The sequence below is a fragment of the Agelaius tricolor genome, unplaced genomic scaffold (genome assembly GCF_023055355.1).
Source record: "Agelaius tricolor isolate 1412-34295 unplaced genomic scaffold, bAgeTri1.0.p SCAF_1, whole genome shotgun sequence".
NCBI classification, from domain to species: domain Eukaryota; kingdom Metazoa; phylum Chordata; class Aves; order Passeriformes; family Icteridae; genus Agelaius; species Agelaius tricolor.
Window position 1 is genome coordinate 109,615,807 of NW_027269261.1, and position 22,538 is coordinate 109,638,344.

A 22,538-nucleotide genomic window follows, 5' to 3' on the forward strand; every position below is an offset into this window, starting at 1 on the left:
TTTTGTTCACTTTCGAGCTTTTGTTTTAAGATGTAGCCTGGGGAATCAGAGAGTTCAGTGGCTGAGTGCATTGCAAGATAAATCTTTGGGTGTCTGAAGTCCTTTGGATGAATAAAGAAAACACCAGTGTTGAAAAGCTCCCTTTTTAAAGTCTGGCAAAAGTTACACTGACTTGAAAACAGGGTGTAAATGGGGAAAGAATTAGGAAGCATTAAAAATCAGTGGCCCTATCAGCCCTATCAATTGTAAACTATTCCCACATGTATTACTTCCAGTGGCTCTGAGTCCTCCTCTTTGATTTTATGAAGCTTTGCACTATGAAGTTTTTATGTGTGGATTCCCCTTCATTTTCATTACAGCTTTTTTTTTTTTTTTCTGGTTTACAATAATAAAGTGCAGGGTTTGTATCTTGGGAGAGTGATAGATGACCTGGCTAACTTACTTTCACTTTTTATTCTATATACTTAGTTCTCTAAAAAGGGCTTTACCTTTTAATTACCTTTCAATTACCTTTTAATTTGTTGTTTAATTGCTAGATCTCTTGTGGCATATGAGAGAATTGCAGAGCTTGTTAGTTTGATAATTCTGTACCCCAAAGTCATCTTTTTCTGCTCAGGAGACCCAGCATGGTCAGAGATGATAGAAAGTCCCTCATAGTGACTTCCACCTAGTCGAGATCCAGAGCTGAGAGGAGTCAAACCTCACAGCACACACAACTTCACCCTTCTGAACTCTGCTTTTCCTCTCTGAGGTCAAATTTCTGTATGAACCTGTAGGCAAGGCTTAACTGGAGAATCTCTGTTTGCTGCCACCCTCTGCAGGGGAATTTAGTTTTCTCTCAACATGAGATACCTTTATATATATTTATTAATTAGTCTGGTATCAACTCTGACTTGCTGCTTGGCTAGAAATGGGTAGAAGTTGCTAATAATGAGTAAAGGGGTCCATATCTCATTAGAACTTTTCCAGCTGATGTAGGTCTCACAGGAAAGCCTAGTCCGTTTTCTACAGAATTGCAGCAGAGTTGTGTCAGAGCAGGTACACTACAAAGACAAACTGGGCTTTGACATTTTGGTGGTCTGTGAGGTTGCTCCCAGGTACTGCAGCCAGTGGCCAAGGGTCCACACTTTTCTTATAAAAGTGATACCTGCTACATGCTTTGTCAAAATTTGTGATTTGGCAAAAGATGGAATTTTTTTGGAAAAACTTCCATTTAAGAGGCAAAAAAACCCCCTTATGTCTTTCTGGTTAGATCACCCAGTATTCCCAGTTCTGACAGACTTAAATAAGGCACTACTGTTATTTAGACTGTGCTCAGTGATGAATTTCACTAAAAATGTACTGTTGGTCTTAAGCCAACCACCTTTTCAAGAATTACCACAACCATCTTTCACTTAAGGATGTGGAACATGTTCTTTGAAGTCCTAATGAGCTAGGTTTGCTGATCACCAGCAAAAATCTGTTACTGTGATGGTTACCAGCAAAAATCTGCTAATGTAAAAGAGCATTTGCAGAAGAGAAGTACACATGTGCTGAAGTCACCACCTTGCTTCAATCCATCCTGGTTGTTTGCATTAACTCTGCAGTGAAAAGGGTCCTCAAGCAAAAAAACCCAACCAAACCTAAAATGGAGTATCACCAAGTCAACTTCAGGTGCTGCAAGATGTTGAACTCTTCCTTTGAAGTTCTTAGGAAGAAAAAAAAGAACAAAGAACTTGCAGTTCACTTCAGAACAGCTTGAGGTGATGCACTAAGGCAAGTGAGCTGGCAAACTTTGTGGAAAGTTTATCACAGAAGTACCAAAAGGTGAAATGAAAAATGAATGAAGGCAATTTATTAAGGAGAATGGAAGAGTTCTTCAGTTCACTGAGAGGCTCAAGGTCAGCCAGCTCCATTAACCCAGGCTAGCAGCACTGCCATTGACCAGAGGCATCGCCAGAGGTTAAACTTTGCTGCCACAGAGGGATGTAAGGATGTTGAGCCCTGCTATTTCACACTGATCCAGTGTGAGTTTATCAGGGAGCAAAAATCCAGAGGCCCTTTTCTTAAACAGGATCTACACAGCAAAGGATTCTAAAATCCATGGTGCAGATCCATGCACATTACCTGCCCTGCAGGTACTGATGCCAGTGTGTAAACCCATGGGGACTAGCCTGAGTCATAAGTAATTTCAAAGTGAGCTGCTGAAGGCTTCAACTTTTAGAAATAATGTGCATCAGAACATATAAAGTAATTTCAGCTCTCAGCCAAATTGTTTTCTAAACAACAGTGTGAAACACTAATGTCTCCAATGAAATCAGCAGCAACTGTGCATTCTTTGAGCCTTAATTCCTGGGAGCAACTGAAGCCTAGCCTGAGATATGCAAGAGTTGTACATGCCATTTTGAACACTTTCTGCAAATAATAATTCATAAATCAGGATTAAAGTAGTGTGTTGTGTGCTGGTCTTTTGTTTGGGAAGGGATTTAATCCTAGTTTGCATGTTCATACTTCAAATCTTAATTAATTTAGACTTAATTTATTATAAGAAGTATACAAAGAAGTGAACAGAAATAATCTAAAAAGGGACTTGCATGATGAACTCCTGTAAAACAAGACAGGAATAGGCATTACTTACTGGGTTGCAGACTTGGAAGTAAAATAATGTAATTTTACTTCTATGACAGTAGTGAGTCAACAACAATGGGTACATCACAATTAGCTGGTTCTGTTTTTCTCCACCACACTTGAAAGCATGGAGGATTCATTTTGAAAAGCAAGGGCTGAGGATTTCTGCATTTCTCCTTTTATCAGCTGCATTATCCATAGGGCCCACAGTTTGGGACAATCTGTCATGCTCTCCATTGTATCTCCTACAATACCACTTTCCAGAGCAGTCTCAGTCCTGGTTGGAAGTATCTTTTGTTTTTAATTGAAATGTCAGTTTTGGAATGATAGTGAAATAAACCACTGCCCTCTAGAAGCCTCTGTACTGAATGCAGCATTAGGAGATGATTTTGTACCTTTTCAGAGCCACTTCCTTACAAATGGATACCTGAGACTGTCCCTATGTGAGCATTGAGATCATAATCCATAATGCAATCCCTCTTCACACTGAACAGCAGGTTCAGTTTTTCTCTTCAGGTTTTCTCTTGAAGGTGTTAATGCTTATTAATGTTACAACAAAGTTTGATGCTGCATCCATGTGAAAACATAATTATGTATTAAAATAATTCCATGGTTTTGGACTAGAACTTTGCAAAACTCCAGTCTGAATTGTTTCATTCTGCTAAACAGAAGAGTTTCAGCCAGATCATTTTAGAGCTAAAATGCTTTTTAATAAAAAGATAAAGGAGATCTGCTGTAGCTCATGGCTGTGATGGATTCATAATATCTGGGGGTGGGTTACCTCAAACTGGCCAGTTAATGGAGTGCAAAGTTTTCTGCTCTAGGCTTTTCCATCCCATCCCATTTATTGGAACATTCAGGCTGCACAGCTGTTTTTGTATCTCTTGATGTCTTTTCTTCCATTACCTTGAGTGTGGGAAAATTTACAAAAAGGAACAAAATCAAAGTTCTTCCATCAAACCAACACATTTTGAGGTACTGCACATCTTTAGATTCAAGGGAAAGTATCTGGTCACTGAGTGCTGGCATGAGACTGATGAAAAGAGCTTTGTAAGTCCTTGCATGTCTTGTATATTTGGGAATGGGAACAGACCTGCTGTCCAGCCCCAAATATCTGAGACAAATCTTCTGATTTTTCTGAAATTCAGACAAGAAATCAATAATGACACATTGTAAATAAAAAAAGAAACAAAAACAAAACCAAAAAGACCCTGGATTGATTCCTTGCAGTTGTTAACTTGTTAAGTGTGTTGCATATCAAAACTACCAGCATCCAATTGGAAATTGCCAGTAATTCAGAACTGCCTCTGGAAGAGATGTTTCCATAACCCATTAAAACCCTGGCTGCTGCTTAGGTGTGGGGGTTTTTTTGACAACTAAGTAGTTGATAATTCCCTGGTAAAATCATAGCCCTGAATACCATTTACTGCATTTACTGCAGCTGCACCGAGCTTTTACATCTTTTCATCCCAACAATGAAAAACGTTGCCTGTGTCGTATAAAACTTGCAGTACGTGCTCTGATGGAAGGGGCTGGATGGAAGCACTGGGGGATGGATGTGCCTTGTGCTCTGATCCTTCTTGGTAACGTAGCAGTGTGCTGGAGAACTGATAGAGTTACATTCTGGATGCTTGGCCTCTGCTTCACCCCCTCGGGACAAATCTTTGCTGGAAGTGAAGCTTGGATCAGGCCTGTGAAAGCCGATAGTGCACCAGGGCTCACCTACAATAGAGTCTTACGTAGGGACATGGCTGTTCCCTTTCTGAAGCCGTCCTCTTCTTTTATTAATGGGATGATGTGCTCATATTCATTTCTATATCTCATAAACCTCAAACTATAATGACTTGTCTTATGAGGAGTTCATAATTCAGTGTCTAATGTTCTTGTGTGTAACTCAAAGCCTCTGCTACTTCTGACTTGTGAGAAAATGATAGGCCAAACTAAGTGACTCATTCTTTGCAGTAAAATGAGAGTGTACTAATTATTTATCAGTATCTTACCCTTAATTTGGCTGAAGAAAGAGCTGATTTCATAATACACAAAAGAGCTGTGTAGACACTAAAAACCATTATAGTCAGAAAGGTTCCACCCAGATGTAAGTGATAAGTCAGTTTTATATGACAGAAAAGCAGTAAATGCATGAATAGATTCCTAAAGCAGTGCATATATAAATATATATATATGTATCCATATATCTATACATATTTCCTCCTATTCACTGCCTTCTACAATGTTTATCCTAAATTCAGCTTCCAGAATCTCTTTAAAAAAAAAAAAAACAGCATTATATGAACAAGTTATGTTGTCTGTTATGTTTGGTCTCTTCTAGGGATTCCATGGGGTAGTTTTGTAAAGCAGAGGGATTTCTTTTTCTTTTTTTTTTTCTTTTTTTTTTTTTTTTTTTTTTTTGAGGTGGGCTAACTTATTCTTTCCATGGATACCTAAAAGCAGAGCTGGAACACCAGATGTGTGGTATTTACTCCTCAACTTCTGTAGCCTCTGAGCACCCATATCAGGTCCTGGGGCAGGGGGTGAGGTGGGAGCAGATGGGGAAGGCACCTCCCAGTGGCAGCACTGCCCAGAACACCCCGAGCCAGGTGGGATCTGGCCCATCCCTGCAGCAGTTTATATCTGGGTTAGGATGGAAATGGCTGCAGGACACCTTTGCTCCCTTTGTATTGCAAAGTTTCCCTTCTGCTTTGCTGAGCCTCAGCACAACAATCTTCATCTGCAAACTAATTACTAATTATAACACACCACTAAACCCATACAGTAATTGGGAGGGAAGGATTTGAATGCTTTAACACGTTGAGGCTCTACTGAAATTGCTACATCTAGAGTTTGACTTTCAGAAGCACAAGGCACACACAACTTCTGGAGGGAGGGATGGCACAGGCACAGGAATCAGGCTCTAAAGCCATAGATTTCTTCTACTTAAAAATTACTGCAGGATTTGTCTGACCATTACATGTTTATCTCATTACCCTGGGCTCAGTGGAAAAAATTAGACACTTCTAGGGCATATTTTTTCATTCTAAAATAGACATCTAAATAGGTCACATGCATCACAACTTGTAAGTGCTGATGTTTGGAAAGCTGATTTTATTTCTACCCTTTGATTTAGCATTAGCAGCATTACCTCATTACTGTGCTCATAGCTGGCAGTATCTTCTCTTCCAGAGCCAATGGTCCTGGGATATAACTTGTTCAAACCACCTGCCTAGATCAAAACAATTTTTTCAGTGAGGCTGAAAAACATTGTTTTCAGTGAGCTAAAGGTAACCTCAGTCAAGATGAGCCATTTCCTATTGTTCCCAAGAACCCTTATTAAAGGGAAATTACGTCGCCACGAGGTGCTAGAGCAAAACAGTTTTTCTGCAAATCCCAAAAGCTTATAATTGTATAGTTAATAATGCATTATTTAGGGATGCATTTTAGAGATATAGTGATTATTCTCAAGTTTTTGGCAGACTTTTATAACTGTAATGCATAATTACAATGCAATGATTCTTTCTGCCACATGTAAGTACACTTAGCCCATGTCCTTGGAAAGTTGCCAGTAGGCTTAAGAATAATTGTACTCTAAATGTTTGGTAATTAATGTGCCTAGTCCAAAAATTACATGTAAAAATTTGAAATCAAAGGAGTAATAACACTTAATTTTCTTATAGTTAACCTTCCAGTTATTTGAATGAGTGCTAATTAGATCTAAAAACCATAAGCATACTTTTACAGTAATTATAATGATGATTATGTTGTAATTACAGTTGCAACAGCATAATGAGATTTACTTGTTAACCATTTCAGTCCTTCATGTACTGCACATGAAGCAGCTGTTGTGGGAAAATTCCCATAGATCTTACCCAAAGGGCCATGGAGGTGCTGGCTGTGACTGCTCTGGAGCTGTGTCAAATGCCTACAGACAGAACTGGAGGTCACCACAGAAGCACACAGCTAAGAGCACCTTCAGGGAAGGCGAGTGTTTGATCATGTCCAAACCCTCCCCAAAAGGCATGTCTGGGTCAGAAGGGGAAGATAAAACTGCTCATGTCTGGCAGCTCGAGCTGCCAACACCCTGTGAGCCAGAGCTTTGGCAGTCCTGAAGCAGGATCGGGGCAGAAGTGTAGCAAGGGACTTCCCGAGGGCAGGAAGACACAAAGTCCCTCCAGGCAGGGATGGGGATGAGGAAGAGGTGCCAGTGACCCCTTCACCTCTGCCTGCTGTCCCCTCCTGTGCCAGCACTCCCTCCCTTCGTGCCTTTTGGCTGTGTCAGGACTTTCTATAGGTGCCACCTCATGCTCAGGGCTGCTGTGCAGTGCCCTATGAGTCACGCCAGGAATGCAGGGTGAAGGAAAGGGAGTAGGGATGACAGCAGCATGTCAGCAGCAGGCTGAGGCCCTTGGAACTGTCCTCCCATGCTCCACCCAGCAAATCATTGCTCTCCTATCCCCCCTCTACAACCAGCACCCCGGGGGACATGCTGAGAAATACTTATGGGACCCAAACATTGCCATTCCTCTGCTCCTGAGCTCCATCAGCAGTGGTCACATCACAGGTGCTTCTCTTACCTGAGTACTCAGTTTTGGCTCCTGTACCCCTTTGTACCCCACACATGGCAGGGGCTGCTGGGGCAAAGCTCTGCTTTTCTTCCCATTCCTTGACTGATGCAACAGCCACTGCACAGGCTCTTTTTCTCTTACCTTTCTTAGCAATAACAATGTTAGAACTTTGAACAGCTACAGGCAGGACAAACACCCTTCAGAAAAGCAGCAAAACACATCACGGTTGCTCAAAGCAACGAAACCAGCCCGGCTGCAGGACTTCCTTCTTCCCTGTCCCTGGTGCTCCCCGCTGTAGAATGAGGGAGGGAACAACAGAAACGCAGAAAACAGGGAAGAGCAGAATTATTTGTTCAGAGACTGATCCTGTCGTAGGTACCAGGAGCTTGTCTCCTCCCCTATGAGTTTAACCCCACCCTCTGTTTTTTTATGCTCGGGGCTATTTTGGGAGGCAGCGAGGGCTGCAGCTCTGACAGATGAGGATACTGTACCAGAGCACAGCAGCACTTGTTGCTCAGAAGAACTACCGTAACAGGGACTGCTCCTCTGCTGCCTGCCTTTTCTTAATTATTGTTAATTTAGCTGCCTGCAAACTTGTTTACTCCAGTGCTTTCGAGCTTTATCACTACAAGTGATGTTTTAACAGCTTTGTGGGAGCGGTTCAGAAGGGAAACTCGCACGGCCGTGCAGTTGAAACCTCCTTTTGCCACTTAATATCAAGAGATCAGCTGGTAGCCTTGGGGGTGAAAAATGACAGACTCTATTGCTGCTAATGGGGAAGGAAAGGACCCTGAAATTGAGCTCTTTGTGAAGGTAAGTTGCACTGTGAACTGGACACTGGTGTGACTCTCAGATCGGCTACTGAATAATCAAACTTTAATTTTCTGGCGCTGAGCGGAAGCGGTGCTGTGGCAGCCTGTTATCTCCTGCACACACACTCACTCTGCTTTCTTCTTCGTGACATTAGAATTAGGTAATGTTGTGGAGGGAGAGTCAGAGTTCCTGTGCTTTATTGTTAATTCTCTCCTCCTGAGTTTGTTCTGTTATTCTTAGCCTGCTGCCTGCAATGTACTGTGTCCTAACTTTAGACTTGAGGCTGTAGGCTTCAGGTTTTGCTCTATGGATCCTGACTTTCTTTTCCATTTTTGGGAAGAGCTGGGGGGTACCAGGATTTGGTACCTCAGCAGAGGCTGTCAGGTCTGAAATGCTGATGTACCATAAAACAATGAGGATTGAGATAAGCTGTCAGTCTTCTGATTATTTACTGTAATACTTCCCTTTTTTTTTCTCAACCAATAAAAACTTCATCAGTTTTTACTGTCAGTTTCCTCAGACTGAAGCTCGTTCTGATTTTATAGAAGAGTAACTGAGAACAGAAAGCAATTTAATGAAAATACAGAAAAATTACCACACCTTTTATGTGGTAGGGTTTCAGAATGTTTCAAGTTATGTATGATTGTTGGTCTTGGGCTGTGAAAACCTTACCATTAAAATCAGTGGCATGGTTGAAACCCGTGACACATACAACCTTATTAATAGCAAACTTCATGCAAACCTTGTCTCAGTGAAGAGCTCAGATTTTTTGATGTTCAGAGTGTTTTAGGGCCTCTACACAAATTGAGGCTGAGATCCCCTATGCCTATGTATAATCATGGAATGGCTTGGTTTGGCAGGGACCTCAAAGATCATCTTGTTCCAATCCCCCTGCCACGGGAAGGGGCATCTTCCACTAGAACAGGTTGCTTAAAATCTTGTCCAGTCTGGCCTGGAACACTTGCAGGTGTTCGGTCTCTCTGAGCCTAATCCATTCCTGTAAATCCATTTCATTATTATAAATATGTGGGAGTTACCTCAGACCCTTAGCAAACAGAGCCCTGAATGATTAGGAAAGCAAATTCCAACCCCTCCCTTCTGTCAAGATGAGAGTATGTAATTGCTTTGTACTCCCTGATGGATATTTTGGGCTGTAAGTTGAAATGTCAGCCACATCCATGATGTGTATACACAGTCTCTTCACACATCTTCCAAAACCAGTCAGTTCAGGTGCAGGTGCTGTGACTGAGCCAGCAGTGAGGTCTCTTTCTGTAGCAAACAGATTTGACGAGAATTTCAGGTTCATAAGAGCCCCATAGATACTTTTTACATAGAGCTTAATGTAATAAAATGGACCAGCATGACTCCATACAACCAGACACCTCACCTCTTACAAGCTGTTTCTACCAAATTGTGTTTAATGGAGATGTTTATGGGCTAAAAAATAGGTTTGTGATGTTGTTTGGTACTCTGTCATCAGTCAAATGTGTGCTGGAATGGAAATGTGCAGCTACTGATTTGTTTTAGTGCTCACACTATTTCACTGAGGCTGACATGGATGTTTGTGATATGTGGTTCTTTGACTGCATCAGCTGTTAAAGTGAAGGTCATTGCCCAGATTCATTGTGTGAAGCTCTGGATCCATAAGATACTGGGCGAAAATGAGCACTTCATTAAACCAAGCCATGCCACCACCTGAAGATTTATAACTCCAGAAAGAACATTTTTAGTAATGTGACTTCCTGCATAATGCATATTACAGAATTGCATACAGACTCACATAAAACTCAGAGCTGGAACAGAAGAATTAATTGGTATCTTCCTGGAGACTTTCCATTTAGGTTGAAAAATTGCAATTCTTGATGTTTTGGAAAGGTGCCATTAATTTAATTAAAAGTTTAAAAGGTTTTATAGTAAAGCATGTGACCAGAGTATTAAATTATACACCTCAGAAGTTCAAATAAAAAGAGAACATCCAAAGGAAAGACAAGCTGAAAGCTGAAAAATAGGAGAATATGAGAATCATGAACAGGTGAAAACTTTTCTGGAGGGTGACTGCAAAGATTAGAATATTAGTAGGGGGAGGTAAACAGGAATGCTGATCCAGGAGAAACTCTGCAAAGGAGAAGAGACTTATTCTGCCTGTTTTAAGGCAGGAAAGAACAGAAAAGTGGTCACTTCTGGAGGACCATGAGATACTGGGCCAAGTGGCAAATGTAAATATACAGGACCACACTTTAGGCAAGTTCTAACAGCAGAGGATGTTTGGATCAATGAGCAATTCCTAACTTTTGAGTTTTATAGAGGTGATACTTCACCCATTAAAAGAGTTCTGTCCTGCTTCCCTGAAGGAACACACAGAAAAGGCAGCAACAAGTGAGAAAATGTAGGGCAGTAGATGTGTCCTGCTGGAAACTGTATCTTCCACAAGCCCAAAAAAACCAGAAAGGGCTGTTTTTCACCAGCCACAGTGTCCCCAGTAAAAGCATTTTCTGTCTCAGGTTAAAAAAAGAAAGGTGTTACACAATTGCTCTATTTCCCTTTGCTGTTTGTCAAGCAGGAGTGCAGGAGCCTCAGACAGACAAGCAGGGAGCAGGGCTGTAACCAAAAGAGCTGCTCTGTAACCTAATGCAGGCTGGCTCAGGAGCTCCTGAGCTGCACAGACAGGCTGGGCACCGCCAGGACACAGCTGAGCTGCTGTGGCAGGGACAGGTTAAGTGGTTATCACACCTATTTGTTCTCATCCCCATTGATTTCACTTGTTTTCTAACGGTGCCCCAGCCTGGATCTGCGAGGTATTTTTTTGTGAACAAGTGTTTGAGAGCAAACCCCCCCAAATCTGGGGCAGGACACGAGGAGAGCGATGGTGGGAGCGGTGAGGTCTGCCAGGGAGGTGGTGCTGCCTTGATCAGATGTGCAGCTTGTGTGAGCAGGCCTTTGCTGAGCACTGAAACTCTGCAGCAGCCATTCCCTCTCTAAACTCTAAACTCGTTTGACAGGGAGCTGGGGGAGGCTGCCCCAGAGAAGGGTTTGATGCGGCAGCGGCGTGGGGAAGGGAACCTCGGGAGGTTGTGCTGCTCTGTGCTTAACCCAGCTTGTTGTAACTCAGGCTGATTTCAGTCCTCTGTGTGCTGGAGAAGCAAAGTGCTTCTGTATAAACGACAATGACACCCTGCTGGAAGGTGTGTTTAGCTTTTCCTGGCAATCTTGCACCTGTATGCGTGAACATAATGACAGAATTGCAATAGTGCGCCTATTATGTGAAGTAATACAATTAAAACCATGAGGGAGGACCACAGGACTTTGTTGCTTCTTTTTGTTTGCGATGGAAACAGGTGTTTGAATGTACATTCCTTGCCTTTCAGGATTAGAGTAGCATCTAATATCAAAAGCTAATTTGAAGGGAGATGCATAGTACCCATGGAAAGCAAAACACGATGCAAAGAGGACTGCGTTGCTCAGAATGCAGTCTAGAAAGCAAACAGACCACAAGTGAACCAAAGTAAATTTAATTTTAAAAATCTTCCTGCTTTCGAAACGTTCTATAACAAGATATATCCTAACCCCTATTTCTGATAGAGAAAAGATGGTGATATCATGGTGGTAGGAGAATGTGTGGTAGGCTAGCAGGCAGCTGCTTCTAGAAGGAGTCATTGCTGTGGCACTGATGGATTAATATTAGGAGTATGTTCATTGGTGTCCTGGCCTGAGCTCAAATCAGAAGGTCCTTGGTTGAGGGAGGTGATTCTGCCCCTCTACTCCACTCTTTTGAGACCCCACCTGCACTGCTGCATCCAGCTCTGGGCTCCTCCAGCAGAAGGAAGATGTGAACCCACAGGAATGAGTCCAGAAGAGGCCACCAATTGGATCAGAGGGCTGGAACACCTCTGCCATGAAAACAGCTTGGAGAAGAGAAAGCTCTGGGAAAACCTTATAGAACATTCCAGTACCCAAAGGGGCTAGAGGGACACCTTCCACAAGGGCAAACAGGATAAAGGGGGATGGCTATAAGCTAAAGGAGGCTAGGTTTATATTAGATTTTAGGAAGAAGTTCTGTATATAAGGGTGGTGAGGTCCTGGGACAGGCTGCCTGAAGTTATGAATCCCTGACAGTGTTCAAGACCAGGCTGGCTGGAGCTCTGAGCAACCTGGCATTGTAGGTGTCCCTGCCCTTGGCAGGGGAGTTGGAATGACATCACCTTTAAGGTCCCTTGCAACCCAAACCTTTCTAGGATTAGGTGAGCAAGAGCTTTTGCTTAAAATGTGTAAGGCTTTACTTCTCAGTGTTCACCCAGTCACACTGAGCACCCTTCTAGGAAAATGTGAAGGTGCTGCAAGTGTAGCAATCAAGAGACCTCAGAGGCCTTGAACTTCCACAGTCTCTACTTCAGACATTTGACATGTCCCCATCTTCCAGCTGACTGGGCCTGTTAGGATTATGTCTAAAAGTGATGGCAAGATTCAGTACCAAGCTTACTGCTCTGAGTGAATGAGAGAGAGCCTGGCTGCCAGGACAGAGCAGCCATCCACAGCAGTGTGCTCCAGCAAAGCCCCAGGAGCTGCTGCTCTCAGGAAGGTGTTGCTGCCCTTCTTGTGGACACAATTATCCCAGAAATTATCTCAGGGAGGAGCAAGTTGGGTGGGGTTTTGTTTTTGCTCTTTTTTTTTGTTCTGGCTTTTTTGGGTGCATTTTCTGGATTTTTTAAGTTATTTCTGCTTGAAAGGTGATTTCAAACCAGCCTTGGTTTGGATTTTGGTGAAGTGTTGTCACATAGCCTTAAAGGGAGATATAAATAAAAGTGTTACACCTGTTACAAGCAATAATTCCCCACTGTTAAGGCTTTTGTGGTTTTAATATGAGAGAGTCACTCTGATAAGAAAACTGATTTCAGTTTCAGAATTTCAGGGTTATCACAACCAGTACTGGCTTTGCAAACAGGGAAAGATAACTTGCTAGGAACCTTTTAACCCTTTATAACAAGACAGGCTCTGCGGTGTATTTGATTCACAGACTGCCCTCAAAAAGTTGGTTTTGCTCATGATTAGAAATCAGAATCAGATCTGGAGGGCCCTAAGTTAATTTCTGTTTCTTGAGAAGTGTGGGTATTTCCTGAGCTCAGCTTGGCTTTCATACAAAATCATTCCTATGTTTAGCTAAACTTTCTAGATAAAAAGGAAATAACAAAGATAAAAAAAGCACAAGGAAGAATAATGACACTGAAACATCTGGTCCAACCTGTCTGGTGCTCCAAGACTGACCATAACATTTTTTTGTTGCCAAGCCTTTCACATTTTGAAAAAGCCACAACCATCCTACAAAGCAGATGTGTTCAGTGTGTGCAGTCTCTGACACTTTTCAGCTGTCACCCTGGAAGTGGTGGGAGTCTGGGTGGGAACACAGTTTACTGTGTATCTTGAATTTTTACCTTTTGGAGCTGCCAAGCAGGTGATGGGCACCATGATTTGTGTCTCTTCAAACTGCTCTGGATGAGGCAGTGCATCATCAGCAGCCTGAGTCTCCTCCTCCAGCATCCTGGCCTTGTGCTTTGGTATTAAGGTTACAACATTTACAGGGTCTACCAGTAGTCTAGACACCAGGAGGAAAATAATTTTACTAGGTTTGTTTAAACATCTGTAAATGAGTTTTGAAAGTTCCATGCAGGGGGACTCGAGTATTTCAGTGTAGTGGTTCTGCTAAGATCTTGTCAAATCAGGAGTGACCAGAGTGACAAATCAGTAACAACTCCACTTCTGACCTGCTTAAATCAGGGAAATGCTATCTGGACTGACCATTGCTCCTCTGATTTTTTTTAATTAAGCATTTTCAATAAAATAATTAAAAATAGAGGAAAAACATCCATCTTGGCAAGAATTATCTTTGCTTTAAAATGACATATTTAAAAAATAATTCAATAAATTGCCATTTAACCACCTAGCAAATGTTTTAAAATTACAAGTTGCTTGTTTTTCCTTGTGATAAGAGAAACAATACTTTAAAGAAGCTTTAGCCTGAGTTACACATCCCAGCGTCTGTGTGTCTGTGTGTCTGTTTTGTCTCTGAGCTTTTGGAGGTTTTGTTTTGCATCAGGACAAGGGCCTCGTTGGTGGGAATATTAGAGACAGGCAGTAAATTGTTTAAGCAGGCCAAGTTTATAAAGTGACTTGGCAGGGATATATTCACTATCCCAGCCACCTTGAAGCTAGTCTGGGATGCTGTTAGGATTGCCTGGGAAACTGCTTCTCAATTTAAGAAGCGATTTCCAGCTGTGTCTCCTGCCTAAGTTTGCAGTCTCATCCTTTTTTTATGATTAAAGGTGATTGATACCCTGATCTGCCATGGTTTGGGGGCTTTCCTCTGTAAACAGCTGTGACAACTTGCTTTTTATTAAACTTGATGGTATTGATATACACGTCACTTGTGATCAAAACATCTGATTAAAATGAAACATATTTCAATGCTTTGTTGAGCATGCCTACTTTCTATAAATGGGATCCATTTGAATAAATAGGAATTCAGAAACATTCGACTTGGGTCATGGCCACAAAAGCAAGTCAGTTTTGTACTGCTGAGTTCAGTGGCAGCAGAATTAGGCCTGCCTAAGTGTATTTGAGATCTTGTTTAAACTCCACTTGCTAGCTCCTTCCTTTTTTCTGGCTCTTCTGAGCCACAGAGTCAAATTGGGTAAATCCTATGTTTTAATTTAACCATGAAGAACTGGTGATACTTGTAATTATTATTGCTGGTACTTAGAATTAGCCCCCAGTGTGCCCTGGGTGCTTCTATGTTTAGCTGCAGGTTGCTTTTTTTCCATCTCCAGCAGCTCCCATCCAGTCAGGCTCACAGGTTGCTGTGTCGTGGTTCAGCAATGACAGTGAAGCTCCACTGTCCTCAGGAAACTTTTATTGGCAATACATGGCTCTGCTGAGGCTAATCCAGAACAGCAAATGTTGCTGGGATCGTTTGACATAACATCCCAAAAATACACAGGGAGCCTTTCCAGGAGAGCCCGCAGGAAGTGCGTCTGCCCCTGCTCCAGGAGTTCATGTTGGTGTCAAATCCTCCTGCCTGTGGCAAATAGGCTTTAATGGAAGGTTGTGTAAGGATTCTGTAGGAGAGCACATTGATCATCACAGCAACAATATCATGTAGTTCTTGTGTGGCACATAATTCTTCAAAATGTGCCAGATAAGAGCGAAATAATCCCAGCAGTGCTGCAGGGGTAACAGAAATATTATTTTGTTAGTAGTATTTCCATTGTTCAGCTGGGAGCTCTGGTAGATTTTTCAAATTACTCCTTTTTAACAGATTTAGGTAGATGTTAAAGAGCTTTATGTGTTAGTTTTGTACATAAATAATAGAAGGTTTCAGTGATAAACTTTTTTTTTAAACTAAGGTTGACTTAAAGTCAGGAAGAATCAGTTGGGATAAGGAAGGGTTGGTTTGTTTTGTGCTGGATTCAGTCTATAAATCTTACATGATGTAGGAAATGAGAGCCAGTACCTGAAGTGCTGTACTAGGTACTTTGTAAATAGCTTGAAGTGATTTGTTTGGCACAGTAAAATTTCATGTGGTAATTTCCTTATTCCCTTTCCTTCCTTGTCTCTTGTTCTCCCCATTTTTTGCTCATCTGTGTTGCTGACATGAAGTAAAACTCATCTAGATGTAGTAGCAGGGATAGATATGTACATCTGGAGCTATGAGTTTAAAAAATCTGGGTTTTGTATATCTGAGGAATTTAATCAGTATCATGTATTCCTGGCATGATTTTTATATTAAACTTAAGACTTGGAAATTATTACACTGGAACAGAAGTAATTCAAAGTGTATCCAGCTGTGTTTTGCAGTTCCAAAGCAAGTAATTTTGTCTAATAATACCTAAGGGTAGAACTTAATCTAACTGATTGCATTTACAACATGTCATTGCTGTTTGTTGCATAACTTGATTGCCACTACACACATAAATGTAGAATGATGAGTTGATAGGATTTTTTTCTCTGACTCTTTTAAATTTAAAGATTCTTTGTAAATGAGTATCATTGAGAGTCCCTCTCAAGAATAATTTCATGACTTATTTTTTGAAGTGTTTATGATTTTACTCTTCTGTATGTATCTATATTTTATTAATGACGGTGTTCACTGGCTGAAGTCATCTTCCATGATTTAACACATAATCTTCTTTGATTCAGTGACTCTGATGCATCACAGAAATGTCATGGGTACAGTGTCATGAGAGGAGATGTGTTCAGAAAAGAAATTTGATCACAAAGCCCCCTGAGATGCAGTTCTCTAATACACCTTAGCAAAGCTTTGCCATCTTAAAATGGCCCCAGTGTTGTCAAAATCCAAATCAACTTCTTTTTTTTTACTTTCCAGTCTATGAACAAATGAGCACTTCAGCACTTTATCTTAATAGAAAGCAACAGCACAGCTGCCATCATTCAAGCCCTCTGATTTTTATTATTTTTTCTAATCTAAAGGTCCTGCAATGTGAATTTTACATGTTAAGCTCAGAATATTTCCAGGTTTTGACCCAAATTCTCTGCAGGATTTCTTTATTTTTGTGCTTTTCTGCTTCCTTCAGTGACCCAAAACAGGTGTTTCAGGCTCTCCTTACCTTGATAAAATGCTGATACCTGTCCTTCTCTGGTGCCAAGTTTGTGCACATGTGTTGCATCTTCTCTGCTTTTCCTGCGTGTTCTCACACACAAACAGACTCCTAAATTTATACCAGTCTTGTAATCTCCATGATTACTGTGCTGGTCCCCAAAGCAGCCTGGTTACTTCTTAAGAGGTATTCTATATCTGGAGCTCAAGGGCTTCTCCAATTTTTCCCCTGTGCACCTGATTTCCAAAACACATTAAAAAAACTCCTTTTTATGTATTTCTGGCAACCCTTCATAAAACTGAAATAAAGCACTAATTGAAATGCATTTCAGGAGGGCTGTGTTGTATTAAAGCATCTGTAGGACAGTAGGAGTTGAAACTGCCCCTGCTATAGCTACTCTGGTGTAAGGACATTCTATTAAGGAGGATAAAGGTGCTCAGATAGTGACAATTTGCTCTTCTAAATCCTCATCTTGATAGATGCTAATTTTGTGTGCAGTGCAGATGACAGAAGCCCATGGCATTCACCTGTATGTGCTTGCTGCAAAAGTTAATTAAAATGTTCAAGGCCTTATATTCAAGGCTGACACTGATTTTCATTTCCTTTAAATTCTATAAAACTTGCAAGGATATTATATGGGAGTAGTAAATCCCCCCCCCCCCCCCCTTTATTATGTAAATCCTGCTGTAAAGAAGCCATTTCTTAACTATATCTGTTGCTTCTCTTGCATTTCATAGAATCATAGAATGGTTTGAGTTGGAAGGGACCTTAAAGATCGTGTGATTCCCACTCCCCTGTCGTGGGCAAGTACACCTTCTGTAATACCAGGTTGCTCAGAGCCTCGTCCAGCCTGACCTTTAATACTTTCAGAAATGAAGCATCCACAGCTTCTCTGGCCAATTTTTTTGTTTCTTCTGGTCTAAGAAAAACATCTGACTCAGGTCACTGTTCACCAATATCTCAGGTGTTAAAACCTGTTCATGATTCTGGGAATAGGGTTTATGGACAGAGGAAATTTGCTTGATTTAGGTGTGGCTTTATTTTCTGTTTCTCTTAACCAAGAAGATGCCGAAGGAGACTTTTAACTTCTGCTGCTGGTAAGGACATAAGTGTAATGCTCTACTTCTTGGAGAGGGGCTTATCACCTCCAAAGAGACTGTGCTGCTGCAGGCTCACAGTGGAGTTCAAAGTATGAGGAGCTAATCCTTGTGTTCTCTATCTCAGAAATCTGACAGCTGAGTTCAACAACTGTCTCTATTCAGAAAATACTGTTTGGCCTCAGTTTTAAATGTTCAGAAGATGGATTTTTTTGTGAGTGTTGGGGTTTTTTAATTCTTGCTAGTAAAACACAGGGTGATACTAGAAATTCTCCAAACTTCCTAGATGTTGATAGCAATTAAGCATCCTTAGATCCCAGTTCTGCAAAGGAGGCTGTGCAGACTGCTCTGTGCTTTGGCAGCCACCTCTGAACATGACTCTCTTTGCAAAACCCATTCCCTGAGGTAAAAAATAACTACAGATGCCTTTTTATGGTATTTCCAAAGCGTTGTACAGTCCTGGTCAGTACTTTGCAGGTGCAGAAGCTGAAGAATCATTGCCTTGTGCAAGGAGGGCCAGCAAGAACTTCACCTTGGTCCTGTGCTCTGTCCTCCAGTCAATAGCTCTTGTGTCCTTTGGTTTTTGTTTAGCACTTAGCATGACTGATTCAGGCTCAGTAATTCACAGTAAATGGCCCAATAAAAAACACACAAATCATGCTAATCACAGCTATGCATTTTTACTTTCTCTTTTTGCCACTGCTGTTAGTAGGGAGGGGTCAAGGTTGAGATTATCTTTTGACTGGGTGTTTTAAATAACACACAGAGCTTATGTGTGTTAGGACATTGGAAAAGAAGTAGAGAAGAATCATTTTAAGGTTAAATATTGCTTAAGATTGCCATCCCTAAGGCAGCCTTTCTCCTTTAATTAAAAGAGCAAGCATCACTTGGCTGCAATATTAAATGTATCTGAGGGATCTTTTTAGTACAGTGGTAAGAGGTGTAACAAGACAGAGAATCACAGGATGGTTTGAGTTGGAATGGACTTACAGACTGTTTATTTCTAATCCCTCTGCCATGGACAGGGACACCTTCCACTAGACCAGGTAGCTCAAAGCCCCATCCAACCTGGCCTTGATCCCTTCCAGGGATGGGAAATTCACAACTTCTCTGTGCAACATATTAATAGTTAAGGTCAGATGTAGTCAGAGTAGGAGTAGGCTTAATAGTGATTGTAAAGGTGATTACCTGTTGGAATGAACCACCAAAGAAGTCATACCCTGTCTGCCTCTGCTTCAGACCAAGACTAGATATGCTGTAATGAAGCACACATAGCAAGGGACAAGAAAGGAATAAACACACTAGAAAATCTGCAAACCAGCAGGGCACTGCTATGGAGGCGGTGTTGACAAAAAAGAACAGGGCTTGGTTGAAGCAGAGAAGGAGTCTTTGCTTTCTGTGTCTCTGAATGGCAGCACAAATTTGGTTGAGGCTAGTCTGACAGAAATGATGCTGAGAGGTTGCTTACGTGTCCTGGGTGTGATAATGGAATGTGATTAATTCAGGTGCTGGTTAAATATGGGATTGGTTATCTTATGTGCTTATCAAACCTGGTTATGCCAGGGCCAGACTTTGGAAGGGCCTCCAAAGGCTGAGCTGATGATTGCTGTTCCAGTACAGGTCAGACCTTGAAGATGAGATGAGGAAGAGCTAAACTGGGAGATACAAGAGTGGAATGCCCTTTCTGTCTGTCATTACCTCAGTCATGCCACAGCCCCGTGCCTTGGCTTCATTCCCTTTGAAACGTTTGCCCCAACATCCATTTTCATATCAGTGTAGTCCAGTAGCATGTCCAGGTAAAATTTCCCCTCTTTTCCCTTTACACAGATGAATGACTGCAAAAGCAACCCAATCATTGTGGGTTAACTCCTGACAAAATACTGAATTAATTTTCAGGTTGGGCTGGTATCTGTATGGCTGGCTGTGTATGGATTGCCAAGCTTGTCCTCTTCATGACATTATAACACCCAAAAAAACCACCCTGAACCCTGACATCCAGGGCATGTAGCTATTGTTGTTCTGCCTGCTGGTGCATGCCTGTACCTGTGTATTGTCCCAAACAAGTGGAAATCAGAGAAACCAGCCCCGATGGATCATTGCTATTGTTGCTGGTGTTTTTCTAGATTGTGATTCAATTTGTGTGGGTCAACAGGCACGTTGTGTTACTGCTTTCCTTTTGCTTTTAGCTGCTGAATGGGCAACTTCAAACAGATGCAAATGCATATCATGGGGGGAAATTATTTTCTTTCACTGCTCTGTGTTTTGTGATGAGCCATTGCTGCTGATTCAGTGTGCAACTGGAGACCTGTTTTGCTTGTTTATTTTATTTATAGTGTTTTTTTAAAAAGCTCTTCCTGAATGAAGAGGGGTTGAATCATGGAATATTCTTTCAGGTTCTAGGTTCTCTCAGAATGGCAGTTTTAGTTGTTTTTCTGTGCTTAGTTCTTTTAAATGCCCAGGACATGCCAAGAGGATTCAGTGCAACAATGCCCTTAATTATTAAGCTTATTTTCAGTCTTCCATTAGAATTTGGTTCATTTTAATTCACTTTTCATTCTGAGTGTTAACTCACTCATGCAGTTTGACAAGGAATTGTGTTTTGTCCTTTCTTGTACTGATTTGTGCTAAATTTGAATTTTTGTTTTTGTTTTCTTTTTTATAACAATATCTCTGAATCTCACAGTTAAGCTCTAAATCCAGTCCTAGGACTGGGTCTTGCTTGAGGTTCAAAAATGATGTTTCCACTGCATTAAACACTCTGTACTCAGCCTGCTCCAAGATGGAGCCACAAGGAGCTCCTCAGAGTGCACAAATGTGATCTTCTATTACATACTTTAATTCCATATTTACAAATCTTCCATTACATCTTTCTCTAAACACTCCATGAGTCCTCTTGCTATTCGGTCTCTACTGAAGGCAGGTGAACATGGATGTGGGAAGACTTGTTTCAGAGTGGGAAGCATCCCCTGCCCATCCTGGCTCGTTGGCACCAGCAGCCCTATGACCTGTGCTTGTGGGAGCACCTTGTTCTCTGACTGAGCAGGATCTCTGCTCGATGCCCTCATGATTCAGAGTTTATCTCAAAACAGATGATTCAACAATAATAGTATATCTCAGAAATGCTGACTGTAGACAGATCCTCATGTCCAGCCTTGAAGAGCTGGGGAAGGATGTGGCCAAGATGGGAGCTGTGAAGAAGTTATGTAACTTTTATAGAAAGTTATATATATATATATATTTATAAAGTTATATAAATATTATAATCTCTATAAAGTTATAATTAGTCCCATGACATCTCTTTCACTCTGGGCACCAAGGATTAATAATTTTTTAGCTTATTAAAACTATTTGAATATTTATTTAACATTTCTTTTAAGCCATATGCAGGATCTTTGAAAGTGAGTGCAGCATTAGTACTAATCACCTTGTGCCATTCTGCCAGAAAGAGTGATTTGGTACTAACAGATGCTTAGCTTTGCATTGGAAGTGTGAAATTACAGGATTTCTCTTACTTGTTATTTTTTGAAGACCTCCCGTGTGTGCTTGAGATTTTACAATAATAGGGGAAAAAAAAAATCTCCATTTTAGAGAGAATTGTAGGTAAAGATTTAAAAAACAGCTTATTTTTCAGACCTTATTCAGGTATTTGAGGGAATTAGGCCCGGCTGTACACAAATGTATAGAAAATGTTCAGAAATTCTCTTGCCAAATCCTGGTTTCTCAATTACCTGATTAACCTGGATTGTCTCCAGAGAAGGTGGCACCTTCTTATGAACTTAACAATAAATGGATGAGGAGATTTAGAGAGCATGACCCTTGTGTCACACTCCATCTCCACCATATCAAAAAGGATTTGCTTAATTTGAATAAAGCAGCTGGGTAACAATGGCAGAGAGTGGAGAGCCAGAGAAAGGGATGGGAGCTGGGGACAGATCCTTGGCTGCTGTCACCAAATCAGTGGTGAAGCCAGGGAATGGAGAATATGGCTGGAAGGTGAGGGGCATGACATGAAATAAAATCAACAAAGTGATTATTTTCTTGTGAGGGGAAGAATGCAAGCAAGAGACATTTGGGGAAGAAGGCTACTGCTTGCTTCTGAGGAAGCTGTGGGAGGAAAGAACAGGCTGGAGAAGAGTTCTGCTGTTCTGCTGTACAGCCATGCTGGAGTCACTGCTGGGCCTTTTGGAGGCTGCTCCACTTGGAGCACGAGGAATTTGGGAGTGATGAGAATAAAAAAAAAAAAGATGATATTTGGAATTAACAGCATCATCAAAGATCCCAGAAACAAAAGGACAGTAAGAGGGGAAGAGGAGCTAGGGAAAGTGCAGTTGATTATTTTGATGAATAGCATTGAATTAAACTTAATTAAGCTTTGGTTTTGGGTTTGGTTGTTTTTGTTTTTCATGCTGTATAATAGGATAAAATGAAGTCAGAGGAAATTCATACTGAGCATCACTTAAAAATTTGTTTTGAGAAAATTATCAAAACCATTTCTTTTTAAAGCATTTCGAACCGGCCCAAACATTACAGACAAAGGAATTTAAGAAATCATCCTGCACTGGGATACTGAGCAAACAAGAAATGTGTTCCAGACTTCTCTCTTTGATCTGTTCTTTTCTGTTTACAATATTTATCATACATTAAATTCAGAAGCCCATTGTACAAAAAAATACTTGTGAATTCTACTTTTACTAATGCACACACTTATTCAAAATTTCTCAGTAGCTTTTGGAAAGCACCACTGTTTATTTTCTCCATCATTTGATATTGAACACACAAATTGTTTTGCTTTTAGGTGGATCCCAAGGAACATTTACTTGCTGTTTGTGTGTATATCTTAGACTCTTGCTTTCACT

The 22,538-nt window shown here is 41.1% G+C and overlaps 1 protein-coding gene and 1 long non-coding RNA gene across 5 annotated transcripts in view; one reads left to right on the forward strand and one right to left on the reverse strand.

The window, feature by feature from the left end:
* Positions 1-306: 306 nt before the first annotated feature.
* On the reverse strand, positions 307-7,536 carry LOC139599676 (uncharacterized). Of its 4 annotated transcripts, none has more exons than XR_011682291.1 (4): positions 6,471-7,149; positions 5,747-5,827; positions 3,389-3,513; positions 307-2,584 (listed from the first exon to the last, which is right to left on the reverse strand). It is a non-coding gene; the product is annotated as an uncharacterized lncRNA (long non-coding RNA). The 4 variants fall into 4 exon arrangements; XR_011682293.1 differs by adding an exon at positions 7,308-7,536 and having other exon boundaries at positions 2,503-3,513; positions 6,471-6,523; XR_011682290.1 differs by adding an exon at positions 7,176-7,536 and having other exon boundaries at positions 2,503-3,513; positions 6,471-6,523.
* A 92-nt stretch (positions 7,537-7,628) lies between these two features.
* The window catches only part of CLIC5 (chloride intracellular channel 5), a 58,874-nt gene continuing 43,964 nt past the window's right edge, over positions 7,629-22,538 (forward strand). Inside the window, exon 1 of the mRNA XM_071447163.1 lies at positions 7,629-7,979. Coding sequence (XP_071303264.1) covers positions 7,917-7,979 — 63 coding nt within the window. The 5' untranslated portion in view covers positions 7,629-7,916. The remainder of the gene's footprint in view (positions 7,980-22,538) is intronic.